This window comes from Gracilinanus agilis, chromosome 1, assembly GCF_016433145.1.
Source record: "Gracilinanus agilis isolate LMUSP501 chromosome 1, AgileGrace, whole genome shotgun sequence".
NCBI classification, from domain to species: domain Eukaryota; kingdom Metazoa; phylum Chordata; class Mammalia; order Didelphimorphia; family Didelphidae; genus Gracilinanus; species Gracilinanus agilis.
Genome location: NC_058130.1, coordinates 313,607,021 through 313,623,470, shown reverse-complemented (window position 1 = coordinate 313,623,470; position 16,450 = coordinate 313,607,021). Strand labels below are relative to the sequence as shown.

At 32.5% G+C, this 16,450-nt stretch overlaps 1 protein-coding gene across 2 annotated transcripts in view; it reads right to left on the bottom strand.

Moving 5' to 3' along the window:
* The window catches only part of KIAA0825 (KIAA0825 ortholog), a 463,565-nt gene that overhangs the window by 437,111 nt on the left and 10,004 nt on the right, over positions 1 to 16,450 (bottom strand). For both annotated transcript variants that reach the window (XM_044662785.1, XM_044662793.1), the window contains exon 2: positions 3,739 to 3,910. In XM_044662785.1, coding sequence (XP_044518720.1) covers positions 3,739 to 3,910 — 172 coding nt within the window. The remainder of the gene's footprint in view (positions 1 to 3,738; positions 3,911 to 16,450) is intronic.

The following is a 16,450-nucleotide window of genomic DNA, read 5'->3' as shown; positions in this document are numbered from 1 at the left end:
CTATCTATTAAGGAATAGAGTGATAACAATCTGCACCAGTGGAAGGAACAGCCATACCATGAAATCATAGACCTTTGACATATTTAAGTATTATAGTTAATTAAAGCAAATAGTTTGATTATACAAAATATACTAGATTTCCAAGACTCCAGTTGAACACATTTGTTAATTATTAATCTCATAATTATCTATTATTAAAGCTAGCTGAAAACAATTTTAGAATGAGGATCTCATTTTTTATTAGTAGCTATATAATTAGTATATAAGAAAGTTGATGAAAAAATCAATGTCTGAACAAGATCATCAAAGTTGACAATCTCTGGCAGGTAATATATTTATCATAAGGTCACATAAGTCTAGATCTTTTTTAACAATGTTGTACATAACTTACTCAAACTAAAATGGTCAATTACATAAAAAAATAGTATGAACTTATCAGCTTAATGAATATGGGCAAAACTAAGGAGACCTTTGTCCTACAGTGAATACAGAATGACTTTTGTATGATAGATTACTAGATAATTAAAAGTTCTTGCTTTTAATTAAATAGCAAAGCATTATTAAATCAAAATTAATGAAATTCAATACACATGACTCTTAATAGACAATAAAGAACTACCTCCATATCTATTTGCAAAGCTCCACCTTCACAAAAAAAGCAGGTGAAAGAATTTTCTTAGATGAATAAAGCCTCAGGGCACAAAGTCTTATTACACATCTGTAATAATAATAAAAAGCGCCAAACTATTTTGTTTGATTCTGTCATCTACCACTTTATATCACTTATCCCATAACAATTTTATGTTTAGACAGAAAGAGCAGCTTTAAAAAACTTAAATAGAAACCAAAGCTGTTTTAACAAGTAAAATTAATAGGGGGCAGCTGGGTGGCTTAGTGGATTGAAAGTCAGGCTTAGACATGGGAGGTCCTAGGCTCAAATCTGGCCTCACACTTCCTAGCTGTGTGACTCTGGGCAAATCACTTAACCCCAAATCCTAGTCCTTACTGCTCTTCTGCCTTAGAACCAACACAAAGTATTGAGTCTAAGACAGAAGGTAATGGTTAAAAATTAATTAATTAATTGACATTTTAAAAAACAAGTAAAATAACAATAAAAACCAAAGTATGGAAATTCTATAACATGTATTTTTTCTGGAATTAATTGTGTCAAGTTACTCTATTTTACATACATATCTCTCTACATATATTATATGTATATATCCATATCTATATTATATAGCTACTAATCAAAAATGAAGCGCTCATTATACAAATTGTTTTCAGCTAGTTTTAATAATAGATCATTATAAGATTAATAATTAACAAATATATATACTCACATTGAATATTTTCCTGTAAAAGCTTCCTTCTATGTATTGTCTTCCTCTAATAACTGTGCCCTTCTTGAGAATATGGAATTATCTTTTTTTTTTGGCATCCTCAACACTAAACATAGTACCTTGCACATAGGAAGTACTTAATAAACGTATACTGACTCTTGACTATGTTCTCATTTTTTTTTCCCGATGGGTCCATTATCTCAAAGGAAAGAACATGAAGGTATTCCCTCCATCACTGCAGATGGCAGTCCCTAAACTGTCTAAACCAGTGATGGGCAAACTATGGCCTGCGGGCCAGATGCAGACCCCTGAAATGTTCTATCCAGCAGAGTGACATTATTCCTAATCTGATGAATACAATGAGTAGGATACAAAAAATGAAACTTCAAAAGAGTTGCCTTAGAAACAGACTGACAGATGAGCATTTCCTTTCCTTTGGCCTGCTCTTTAAAAAGTTTGCCCATCACTGCTCTCAATAATGGTAAATTATATTTCTCCTTGCTCAAATACGATGAATGTAATAATGTTTTCAGATGTGTTGACAAAGCATCTGCCTACAATAAAACGTGACAGTGAAGCTATAGATTACCATGGAAGAAGAAGTCACTTAAATCGTAGAGGAGTTGCCTGTGTTGTAGTGATGACTTCAAAAATAAGGAACCAATAGAGGATATCTAAGAGTTCAGACAAAAGATTGAAAAGACCCTGTAGAATTTTAGGCAAATGAGGGAATCTGCTTACCTTATCGCAAAAGAACTGAGAAGGCAGAGTGGCCTGGATTTTTTAGGGCTTAAAAAATATTATTTACATGTGTTTACAGGGGCTGTATTGCATCTTTCTAATTCTAGATAGATTAGACATTCTAATTTATACATATGTTTAATTTGATTATATATTACTTTTTAGTAAGAGGCCATTTGAATCTAGAAGACTTGACTTCAAAATCCCTTTTGTGGGGCAGCTAGGTGACTCGCTGGATATAGAATCAGACCCAGAGAGGGGATTCAAATCTGGCCTCAGACACTTCCTAGCTGTGCAACTCTAGGGGAGTCATTTAACCCCTATTACTTAGCCCTTAGCATTATTCTGCCTTAGAACCTATATAATCAATATACAGTATTGGTTATAAGATGGAAATTTTTAAAAATTTTAATCCCTTTTGGCATTTACTAGCTATGTGATCTGGGCAGATGGATCACTTAATATCTATGTGCTTCAGACAACTCCCTAAAATTTAGCAACAATTGTTGATAGATTGTAATTTGCATTTGTCTTGGGGAAAGGGATTCCCTATACCATTGAAATTCATTTTTGTTATATTCCTGCATGTTACAAATAAGTGAAATTACGATATAACTAAATAAAAAAAACAAAACCCAACAATCTTGTACAACTTTTGAATCAATCAATTATTGAATATTAAGTAGAAATTATCTTATAGAATAACAACTAAGCATAAGTAACTCAATATAGTAGCAATTCTAGGCTAGATTATATCTTCATATCCTGAGATCTAAGAATTTGTTTTCTAAAATAGCTGGGACTAAAATATAGATCCAGAAGTTCTGAGCCCTTCCCCTGGGAGTAGGGGGTAGGGTGGGCAGGCACTAGTACTCTAGTGTTTGCCCTGGTCTGACCACTGCTCTGCTAATAAAGGCACCCTTCCCACCTCCCCACCAACAAAGTACTTGAAGGAAATGGTAGTTTTTAAGTTACAAGATCAGAAAATAGGCAAAATATGATCATTTTAAAAGTATCTAAAAAAAATAAAACTCCTTGAAATATGTACCTCTTTTTGTTCAGTCATTTTGTACCTCATTTTGTTCAGTCTCTTGGCAAAAATACTGGAGTGATTTGCCATTTCCTTCTCCAGTTCATTTTACAAATAAGTAAACTAAGGCAAACAAGGTTAAATAACACACCCAGAGTCACACAGCTAGCAAGTATCTGAGGCCAGATGAACTCAGGAAGATGAGTCCTCCTGATTCTAAGTCCAGTGCTCTACCAGCCATTGCACCACTTAGATACATATACTTCTTCATGTAAGTAAAATGTTTTATATGTCTGACACTCCTACATTGAAGATTTTTTTCTTTATTCCTAAGATAAAACTTCTAAATGAATGCAAAATTCTGTTGGATCGAGGAGGCTAGGGGCCATATCTAGGTTATACTCCTCATTTTTTGCCTAGTTAGTAAGTGAAAATAAGGAAAAAATATTTTGACTTTCATTGAAATTAAGTCCTAAAGGTATTACAATAAAACTATCAACAATGCATAAATAAGACAACAATGAATTCACGTTTTTGTTTATATAAGACAAATATTTTCTCTCACTTTCTCCCCAGCCCCACCTCTATCTCCCTGCTTCCTTCTCTCCCTCCTCCTTTCTCTCTCACCAAGGTTTTGAGGAATTTGATCAAATCTCCATGAGAACATGAAGGTGGTTTGAGTGAACTGGAACTGTAGTTATTTAACCATTCAAGGCAGTCACTTGTAGTCTGTAGTGGAACATCAGAGCCACACCTTTTGTTAACTTCTGATTGGATATCTTTAAGACACTGTTTCAGGCTGAAAAGAAAAGGGCACCAAAACTGATTATTTTCCTTCAAAATTATGTGTGATTTAGAAATACAAATTTAAAATCAGAAACAGGTATAGAACAACACCTCTCACCATATATCAAGGTAAAATCAAAATGGATATATCATTTAGAAATTACGAGTGATACCATAAACAAATTGTAGGAGAACAAAATAGTTTACCTGTCAAACCAACGGATAAGGGAAGAATTGATATCCAAACAAGACAAATAGAATATTATAATATGTAAAGTAGATTACTCTGATTATATTGAATTAGAAGGATTTTACGCAAATAAAATCAATGTAAGTAATATTAAAAGGCAAACAACAAAGTAGGCAAAAATCTTCATAGCAAGTGTCTCTAACAAAGGCCTCATTTCTCAAATACATAGAAAAATTAGTTAAATTGAATGCAAAAAAAAAAAAACCAACAAAGCATTCCCTAATTGAAAAATGGCCAAAGGATTTGAACAGGCAATTCTCAGGTGAAGAAATTAAAACTATTTTTGATCGTATGAAAAAATGCTCTAAAACACTATTAAATAGAAATTAAATAGAAAAATGCAAATTAAAATAACTGTGAGGCACCACACCTCTCAAACTGCCTAATACGACAAAAAAGGATAATAATAAATGTTGGAGGGAATGTGGGAAAACTGGGGCACTAATACGCTGTTGGTGAAACTGTGAACTGATACAACTGTTCTGAAGAACAATTTGGAACTATGCCCAAAGGGCCATAAAACCATTGATATTCTTTGATCCAGCTATTCCACTACTAAGTCTATATCCCAAAGATATCAAATATAGAAGGAAAGAAGAAACTACTTGTACAAAAATATTTACAGCAGTTCTTTTTGAAGTGGCAAAAAATGGAAACTGAAGGCATTTCCATCAGATGGGGAATGACTGAATAAGTTGTGGCATGTGATTATAATGGTATTCCATTACATTCTATTATGCCATAAGAAATAGCCACAAAGATCCAAGATGATCACAAAACCTGAAAAAACCTGAAAAGACTTATTTGAAGTGATGCAAAATGAAGTGAGCAGAACCAGAGGAACATTATATACAATAACAACAATAATATATGATGATCAACTGTAAATATCTTAACTATTATCAGTAAGGCAAGGATTCAGAATAACTCTTAAGAGACTTATGATGAAAAAGTCTATCCACTACAAAAAAAGGAACAGATAATCTGATTGCAGATAGAATCATACCATTCTTCACTTTATTACCTCAATGAATTTTTCTCTGGTGTAAGTAATATGTGTCTCATTTCACAACATGAACATGGAAATATACAATGTCATATAACCTGCCTTCTTGAGAGAACCTGGGTTGCAAAATTTCCTAAAATGATGTAAAAAATCCACTAGCCATCTCATGAAAGAAACCCCAAAATTAAAACTACCAGAAACATCATAACCAAAATCTAGAACTCCCCCCAAAATATCGATGATAAAAAAATTCAAGTACTGACAGACTAGTCAGAATCATCCCAGATTTAGGAGGTACCACCCTAAAGAAGTGGCAAATTTAGAATATGATATTCCAGAAGACAAAAGACAGAGACTTACAACCAAAAATAACATAGCCAAATGAGTATAATACTACAAGAAAAAAATGCATCTTTACTGAAATAAAGAACTATCATGTGCATTTATAATGAAAAGACCAGAATTAAGTAGAAACTTCTAAATCCAAATATAGGAGTCAAAAGAAGCATTAAAACATAAACATAAGTTAGAAATAATAATGGATGAAACAAAAAAAACTATGTTCTAATAGCAGATTATACATATATTTCCTCAGAAGTGTATTATTATTATCAGGTATCACAGAGTCTTATAAAAGAGATGGCTGGTTTTGTGATGCTTTAATGATATTAAAAGAATAGAGGGGGCAAGAAATACACTGGAAGAGAGAAAGGAGAGGAAGAGTCAAGAAAGTTATCTCATAATCAAGGTGAAAAAGTAGAAGACTATACAAACATGCCAAAAGAGAAAGGTGAGGGAGGATGACGTGAATCTCATTTTCACTGAATTGGTCAAAGGAGGAAAGAAAAAACACACAGAGAAATACATTTCACTCAATGGGGAAACTGGAGGGAAAATGGAAAGGGAAAAAATGGAAAATAAGGAAATGGTTAGATTAAGGAAGGGATCAGTCCCAAACAAAATATAATCCTAAGGAGAACAGATCTCAAAAAGGGGTTTCAAAGAAAAGAAAGAAATGAAAATAATATATTATTATATTTTGGATGAGGGAAAGAGAAGAAAACCAGAAAAGCAGAAGCAGGTTGCACCAAACCCAGAGGAATAATATTGAATTCAGTCCTCTTGCTTCACCCTCTAATTCATAAAATAGAAAGTAAGGGGAAAATGGAAAAATAAAAGAGGATGGGGTGAAACATAAGTTTAAAATAATTTCTAATAATGTCAATGGAATGAACTCACTCATAAAATATAAAAGTAGAGCAAAATGGATTAGAAAACAGAATTCCAAAATGTTATATACAAGAAAAAATGGGGAGGGGGGAAGCTAGCTGGATTGAGAATCAGGCCCTGAGATGGGAGGTCCTGGGTTCAAATCTGGCCTCAGATACTTCCTAGCTGTGTGACCCTGGGCAAGTCACTTAACCCCCATTGTCTAGCCCTTACTACTCTTCTGCCTTGGAACCAATATACAGTATTGATTCCAAGATGGAAGGTAAAGGATTATTTAGAAAAGAAAGAAAGAAAAGAAAGGAACAAATTTGAAATGGAAAAGTGAAAGCATACTTAAAATATGAGGCTAAAACAAAATTTATAATACTTCAGTTGAAGTGTTCTTTTTTAAAGGGAAGGGGTAATAATCAGGATCTCAGACTAAGCAACAGCAAAAATTATTTTAATTAAAGGTTTGCTTTGAATTTTGTTATTTTTTTCTTATGAAGTAGTCCTTTGGTACATTCATTTGTATGGCACTGAATTAGTAAATTAAAAGCAGTTTTATCATTATATTTCATTGACTCAATTTATCCACAAAAAGTTCATATTTATAGTTGGAATCATAGAGTTGCTATGTTTATCTTGGCAAGTAGACTCAAATATTTTATACTTTCTACAATTACTTTAAACAGAATCTCTTTATCTCATCTTTTTAGATTTGTTTATAATATACAAAACAATAAATTACTGAGAGAAATAGGCAGTAAAACAATAATAGTAGGGAACCTCAATTTACCTCTTTCAGAATTAGACAAATCTAACTAAACACAAACAAACAAATAAAAGGATAACAAGAATAAGTGAAGGACCTAAATAGAATTCTAGAAAAGTAAGATACAAAAGTCCTCTTGAGATTATTGAATTGAAATAGAAAGGAGTATTTTTCAACTGTTTATGGAATCTTTATAAAATTAGATCCTGAATCATGACACAAAAGTCTCATAAAGAAATGCAAAAAAGCAGAAGTACAAAATACATAGTCTGGAGACCACAATGCAATAAAAATTATACTCAATAAAAGATCACTAATGAAACTCTTAAAATTATATGAAACATCAACCTTAAAATGGATGGGTCAAAGAACAAATCATATAAATAATGAATAATTTCATTAAAAATAATAATGAGATAACATGAAAAAAATTTTAAGAAGTAGCAAAGAAGTTGTAAGGGTTAAATTAAAAGCTTTGATAAAATAAGAGAACAGCTTTTAGTAACTTAAGTTTTAATGAGAATATAGTAGAGTTGTAAATTAATATTATCCCTTTAAGCCAGAGAAAAGAAAACTTCTAGCAGCTTTTAACAATTTAGTTTAATTAAAATAGAGATAGCAAAAGTATATAGCAAAATGAATATAGTAAAAGAGAGAAATATAGGTCAGAGGTAGAGAAAGAAAATTTCATAATGTCTATACTAGTTATTCTATAACTACTATAATTACTAACTAAAACTGCCTATATTTGCCTATACATATAAACTACTGCTAATAATAATCACCGTATAAAGTTCTAACCCAATCCACTCCAATCAAAACCAGCCCAATCAGTGTTTAATCCAATTCCAATAAGGTCTGTCAATGAAGACCTGCCACCTTCCAAAATGTTTAAAGAAGGGAAAAACCCTAACAGCCCAAACCTAAAGCCCAAAACCCAAAAGGCAAAAAGCCTTCTAAAGGCTAATGCCAAAAGCACTCTCAGTAAGCTCAAGCCTCCCTTTATATTCTAGCAACTAAACACCAGTCACAGCACCAACTCACACCACCTGCAACCAACTCCCAATGACCACTTCATGCCCAGCAACCAATTTCCCCGCAACTGCCAGCCCTAACGTCAGCAACTGATAGCAACTGTCAGCAAATGACTTTCCTAACTGTCAGCAATTAACAGATCAACCAATCAACCCTCAGCCCCTTTTATAACTTCCTCCTACCTTACTTCCTATCTCTATGGTTCCTCCTTCCTGCCTCTATATTTTCTCCTTCCTGTCTCTTTCTCCTTCCCTTCTGCTTCCTGTCACTGTGGGCTGGTTAATCCCTACACATATCTATGGTAAGAGGACCTCCAGGTTCTCCATCAAATTAAAAAAGGAATAACAAATTCTTTTTTACAATCCCCCCAGTGATCCTTTGGGAGGCTAGTCTCCCCAATGGATCAGTTAAACATAACATACTTATACTTCTAAAAATCTTCTAGTTGAAGGTGCCTATAATATTACACTAATAGAAAACTAATAATAATAAGGAAAAGGAAATAAAAGAGAAAGAAAGCAAAACCAATGGTAGGTAGGTGCACTGACAAAAAGCCAATTAGGAGGCAATCCCCTTTGGCATAAGAAATTTACATTCATTAAATGCATTCAACCCCCTTCAGTTCAATCAATACTTCCCACAGTTTGTTTTAGCTCTTTCAATGCAGTATAGGTGGTTTTTTTATGGCTTTTTAAAACAGTTCACTTTTCTTGATTCATGGAGTTAAGAAATTCTAAAATTACTCTCAAAAATTTCAAATCTTGGATTTTACAAAATACAATTCCAAATTACAAATAATTAAAAATTAAAATTATAAGTAATATAATCCTAAATTTTAGAATTTATGAAAATTATACTATATGGAAAATAAGAATCTGAAGATATCAATTTAAATCTAACAGATACTACATGAAAAAGTATACAATCTAGTAGATAATACATAAAAAAGTATACAATCAATTCCCCCCTGAGGCAGGGGTTGATCAACACTTGTAACACTTTGTAATGCTTATCATTTACTTATTTTAACTCCATAATCCTAAAAAAGAATAATAATAATAATAATTTCTAAATGGAATACATGCCAGTACAAATATTTAAGACAAAATACAAAATCCTATAATATAATATAATATAATATAATATAATATAATATAATATAATATAATATAATATAAATTATATGCTTACCAATTGGCTAATGGATGTCTAAACTCATTCTATTGCAAAACCAAAAAAATTATTAATACTGGTATCATGTGCTTCAAGTAGAAGGAAAAATCAAATATCCTATTTAAAAAATAAAAATTCCGGAGTTCAATGTCAGTGAAAATAGTGTCTAGTTGTCTCTGTAGTTTTATTTTCAATGCATGTTACAGGATACAGTCAATCAGTTTTGATGGAAAGTACTCGTTTTATATGGGAGCAATGTATCCACAAAATCTTTTCTCCAATTTTTATAGCTGTTGGAGTGATTAACAATATGTGAAATGGACCTTGCCATACTGAGTTACCCCTGTGCCCTGGAAGTTCTTTATATATACTTTATCTCCTGGATTAAGATCATGAAGAAAAAAGTCTATCGGTCCTGTTTGTACTATAGCTCCAAATTCTTGAAGTTCTCTTAATTTTATTTGTAAATCCCATATATAGGAAGCAATAGAAGTATCTGCCCCTAGTAGTGAAGTGTATGCTTAGGAAAAAGTTAAAATTAATTCAGGCCTTTCTAAGGCAGCAAGTTTTGTGGCAGTATCTGGAAGTTTCAGTGTCTAAGAGGCAATCATAAGTATTGCCAACTTCTAGGGTTACATGTGGTTCATTAGAGCAAATTTTCAAAATCAATCCATCCAGGATCATATGCGCAAAAAATGCTCTCTAGCTTTTTAATAATCACAATTGGATTCTCCTCAAAAGAAGGAATATTTTGCTTGAATCTCTTAATATCTTGGGGATTAATGTTGTTTGATGCCTTAGCAAAATTACATCTCCACTCTTATTAAAGGTGAGTATTTGAGGAATAAGCCTGTAACTGAATTATTTTTGGTTTCTGCCACTTGTTTGTTTATTTGAGTTGTCATAGAACAGGTAATCATCATAGGCGGGGAAATAAGTCGATTGGGAGGAGTTTGGGTAGATTTAGAGATAGTTAGAACAGAATAAGGAGGAGTTTGAGTAGATTCAGAGATAGAACAGGATGAGGAAGAGTTGAGGTGGCTTGAGTATGAGCAATTGAGTATGAAAGTCACTTCAGTTTTTGTCAACATGAGCTTTTAGTTCAGCTTTGAGGTTGAACAAATTATCCTTTCCTTAAGGGAAAATTAACATTTCTAAATTTTCACCAATTCAGATCAATGAATTTGGGGATTCAATTGAAAAAAAATAAACTAGACCCAAAAAATTACATCTCCAATTAAATAACAAAAAAATCAGAGATGAAGAAAATTAAATCCATCAAAACCACTGAATTAATACATAAAAAAATAAAATAGAAAAAAACCATTAACTAATTTAATTTGAAAAGAAAAGAAAATTATTACTATCAAAAAGGAAAAAGGTGAATTCACAACCAATGAAGAGGAAATAGAAGTTATTTTAATGTATTTTACCTGATTATATACCAATAAAATTAGTAATCTAAATGAAATGGATGAATATCTGTAAAAAATTAAAAAAAAACTTAGAATAACAGAATAAGAAATAAAGGACTTAAATAACCCAATCCCAGAAAAAAGAAATGGAACAAACAATAAATGAACTCTGAAAAGAAAAAAGAAAAACCTGGGACCAGATGGATTTACAAACAAATTCTAACAAACATATAAAGAACAATTAATTTTAAAACTAGAAAAGCTGTTTGAAATGGGGGGGTAGGATAAATTGACAAAGTCCTTCTATGATACAAATATGGTCTTTATAGTTAAAGCAAAGAGAATCATAACAAAAGGAAAACAAAAGACCAATAGCTCTAATGAATATCGAAACGGAATTTCAGAAAGAAAGCTATAGCGACATACCACCAAGAGTATACTTTCTGAGAAAATTCTTTTTATTCCAGGAATGTAGGTATAGTTCAGTTTAAGAAAGTTACTAACATAATGAACTACATTAATAATAAGATCAACAAAAATAATAATGACATCAATAGATGCAGAGAAAGTTTGACAAGATAGAGCATTCATTCCTATTTAAACACACACACACACACACACACACACACAGAGGAATAAAGGGATCTTTCCTTAATTTGTAAGTAGTATCTACAATCTGAAACTAAGAGCCAACATAAAATATAATGGAGATAAACTTGAAATTCCATTAAAGATCAGGGTTAAAATAAAGATGTCCATTTTCACTACTACTAATTGATATAGTAACAGAAATAGTAGCTATAGTGCTAAAAGAAAAAATACTGAAGGAACAAGCACAACGTAAAAACAAAATTACCATTTTCTGCAGATGATATGATCATTTACTTAGACAATTTTAGAGAAGGAATTAAAAGTTAACTGACATAATTAACATCTTTTTTAAAGTTGTGAAATATCAATTGGACCAGCATAAACGATCAATTCTTGCATTTTACTTATAAAATCCAAAGGATGAGATAAAAAAGAGATTGTTAAAAATAATGCAGAAAGTACAAAATAACTGAGTCTATTTGCTAAGACAAATGTGACAATTCTATGAATGCAACTAAAAATATGAATGTTTGTGGATAGATTGAGTCAATGAAATATAATAATAATACTATTAATTTACTAATTCAGTTCCATACCAATAAAACTACCAAAGGATTTCACTTTATAAGAAAAAATAAAATTGAAAATGAACTAGAACAAAAGGTCTAAAATCTTGAAAATACTAAGAAAAGTAATGGAAAAAATAGGAGGAAGTTAACAGTCTCAGATTTCAATCTGTTCTAAAAAGGAGTATTCCTCAAAACAATTTAGTACATAATACACAGCAATAAACAAGCATTGTAGTGTACTGTTAAGCCCAACAATCTCAATTATCAAGATAAGGATTTAATATTTAACAAAAAGGATTGGGAAAATAGAAACCATTCTGCCAGAAATTAAGTATAGACAACATTTCATATTGTCTTAAAGGAAATGCTTCAAATGGATGAAGACATAAAGGGTAATGTCAGAAACAAATTAGAGGAGCAAGGGAAAAAATTAACTAAATAAGGGATAGAGATGATTATAGGACAATTCCGATTATATTATTATATTTTTTAAAAGATTTTTCACAAACAAAAGAAATGGAACTAAAATTAGAAGGTAAATGATAAAGGGGTGGGGGACAGGTCTTTTTGGGGGACAGGTCTTTTTAGTGGACAGGTAGATGGCACAATGAAAAGAACACTAACCTAGAGTCAGGGAGACTTAACTTCATGAATTCAAATCTGACTTCTGACTCTTACTAGCTCTATGACTTTGGGGAAGTCACTTAAACCTGTTTGCCTCAGTTTCCTCATCTGGAAAATAAGCTGGACAAGGAAATGTTAAATCACTCTAGTACAGTGATGGGCAAACTATGGCCAGATGTGGGCCCTCTGAAATGTTCTATCCTGCCCTGAATTATTCCTAATCTGATGAATACAATGAGTAGGATATAATACAATGAAACTTCGAAAGAGTTGCCTTAGAAACAGATTGACAGATGAGCATTTCCTTTCCTTTAAAAAGTTTGCCCATCCCTGCTCTAGTATATTGGCCAAGAAATCCAAAAGGGGTCAGAGTCAGACACAACTGAAATGTCTTAACAACAACAAATCTTTCTCTGATGAAAATTAGAAATTTAGAAAATGCATAGAGAATTGATTCAAATTTATAAGAATAATAAGCATTTCCTAATTGATTAAAGCGGCAAATGATATGAACAGGCAGTTTTCACAGGAATAAATCCAAGCTATCACTAGAGAAATGAAAAAAAAAATGCTCTAAGTCACTAGTATAGAAATGTAAATTAAAACAACAATGAAGTTTCATTTCATATTAATCAGATTGCCAAAGTTAACAAAAAGGGAAAATGACAAATGTTATAATGGCTATTGGGAAACAGTAAATTAATTGACTTTTCTTTGGAGCTGGGAATTGTTCCAACCATTCTAGAAAGCACCATGCCAAAAAAAGTTATCAATATGTGTATACCCTTCAATCCACTAAAACTAACATTAAGTCAAGACTCTAAGGAGCTAAAGGAAAGAAGAGAAGGACTCATCTGTACAAAAATATTTATTGCAATTTTTTTTGTAGTGGTAAAGAATTGGAAACTGAAGGAGAACCTGTTAAATGGAGAATGTTTCAACAAGTTATAGTATATGAATGTGACTGAATGCTATTGTGCTATACGATAGGAACCGTTTCAGAGAAATCTGAGAAGATTTACATAAAGCTGATACAGAGTAAAGTGAGCTTAGAACTAGTACAATTTATACAATAGCATTATTGAAAAGACAACTTCAAAAAGACTTTAGAATTCTCTTTGTTTAATTTTTATTTCCCCCATTTTACATGTCAATGCAATTTAAAATAATTTTTCTGACATTTTACAATCCATATTTTTCCCTCTCTTTCCTCCCCTCTTCAAAAAGGTGGATAATATGGCATAGGTTGTATATGTGTTATCATATCATATATATTTCCAAGTTCAAGACTTGAGAATTCTTATTAAAAGTCATTACTTTTAATTCCATAATTCCAGAGGATTCATGATGCTACTGTCCCAACAAAGAGGTGATTAAGTCAGGGGTATGACTGAGATATATTTCGTGGTGGACATGGCCAAAGGGGAAATTTATTTTTCTTGGCAATACATGTTTTAATGTGGATTTTGTTTTTGATTATTTCATGCTGGGGGTGGGGTGGGATGAGTAGAAGGAGGGAAAGAAAGCAGATTGAATTGATTGAAAAAAGGATAGTGTGGTCTTTCTGTCAAGAATGTTAAAGCTCAAAAAGAGTTGACATGCAAAAGAACAAGGAAAAGAATAAAGAATGTGTTTTTTCCAAGCAAATCATAGAAATTTAATAAATTCTTGCTGATTGACTGATTTAAGGTACATGGGAAAAAGGAGAGGGTCAAAGCAGGGGTAAAATTCAGGGTGAATAGTATAGAGGGAAGTCAGAGTTGCTCACATTTCACCTTGCTTGAAGGTTCTTTGGCATTTCCTCTGCCAAAGAGAATGGCTTTTGTATTGGAAAGGGATTCCTACAAAGGACCAAGAAGGTTGATATATAAAACAAAGAATAAGGTAATAAAAGAGGCCATTATAGTTCTTATAGAGTTCAAATCACTTGGCCCAGGTGAACTAGGGGCCTGAAAGAAATGATGGTGTCAGTGACCTTTGAAAAAACATGAAGAATTGCAGGAATACTAATGGATTGTTATTCTATCATTTTCAGTCATGTGTGACTCTTCGATTTTCTTGGCAAAGATATTGAAGTGGTTCGCCATTTCCTTCTCCAGCTTATTTTACATATGAAGAAACTTGGGTCACACAAATACTATCTGAGATTGGACTTTAACCCAGGTCTTCTTGACTCCAGGCCTGATGCTCTATGCACTGCAACAATGTAGCTGCCCACCAATGAAGTAGAGTAAATGTTCCCATTTTCAGAGGCAAAAAGAAAGGAAGAGACAGAGAGGGAGAAGGGGGAAAGAAAGAGAGAGAGACACAGAAACGGAAAGACAGAGACAGAGAGTGAGAGACAAAGTCAGAAAGAGAGACAGAGAGAATGATGGAGCCTGAAATTTTTAGATAAAACAGCAAGCTAGATTTTAATTCCTGGCAAAATTCTCATGAATATAATTATTTTTTAAGAGACAGTGAATATCAAATTCCAAACCTAATTCTCCAGTAATTGTCTAAAAAAAGAGCACCAAATTAAACGAAGACCAAGAAATTCAAAGAAAAACATTATGTAGCCCAAAATTGTACAAAGACAGCCAGATGCTTTGGAGTGGGAAGAAGAACCGAGAAGCCCAAGGCAGCAACTAGACTAGAAGCCCCAGGCAAGGACAAAAGACCACAGAAAACATCTTTAGTAAGGAGGTTTCAGATAAATGGAAGTCTATGGCATGGCCTCCACTAGGGAAATCCTATGGGAGACAAAAGATTGTGGCAGAACTCCCTACTAGGGACATGATAGCCCTCCAGCCAGGAAGAGTCAATCACAGAACTCTGATAAAGAACACTAAATCATATCAGCAATCTGAGAAAAGACATAGTGGGGGAAGAATTAGTCACTAACAGGAACCCAGCAAAGTGAAGTTAAAACCAACAGGGACTGACTAACCTATTTAAGGTTGGGGAAGGGAAAGGAGTCTGACTCTGGCACAAAATCCCAAATAAGAAACTGAGGCTGGAGATATGAATGAATGGAAGAAATCCAAAATACATGAATACCATAAAGAAATATTGTGTATATCCAGACACCCAATAAAAAAACCCACAAAGCCTCAAAGGGAGAAAAAAAGATTGATTAAGAGAATTAAAACAATATATGGAAGAAATGAAGAAAGAGAAAGAGGTGGAATTATAAGCAAAATAAGAGTTCTCAAGAAAAGAATGAAATGAAGAATAAATAACTTAAAAGAGGTCAAAAAACTTAACCAAGTACAGAACTCACTGGGAAATAGAATAGACTCTATTCAATGATTCTTTGAGACTATGAGAAATACAAATTGTTTCATTCATATGCAAATTCAGAGTATAATATGATTTTAGGGCTTAGAAGTACTTCAGTGATTTAGTTCAAGAGTTCTTAATTTGGGGTCTATGAAATTTAAAAAAATTTGATAACTATTTCAATATAATTGATTTCCATGAAATCATAGTATGTGTTTTATTTTCTACATGTAAAAACATTATTCTTAGTACAAGGTAATAGGTTTCACCAGAATGCCAAAGGGGTCCATGACATACAAAATGTTAAGAGTTCCTGATCTAGTTCAACCCTTCATTTTACATAAAAAGGAAACTTAGAAAAAGAAAGGTTAAATCTCTTGTCCTAGGACATGTAGGTAGCGGAACCAAGATCTGAACATGAATCCTGATTCCAAACCTCCTCCTCTTTCCACTATAGCAGGGAGATTAGATGATTTCTTACATGCCTTCCAACTCGAAAATTCTATAATTCTACAACTTTTTTAAGGTTACTTATATGCAATTATTTTAACCTTTCTTTTTCTTTCTTTCTTTTTTCCTTTCTTTTTTTTCTTTCTTTCTTTCCTTCTTTCTTTTTGTCTCTCTCCCTCCCTCCCTCTTTCTCTC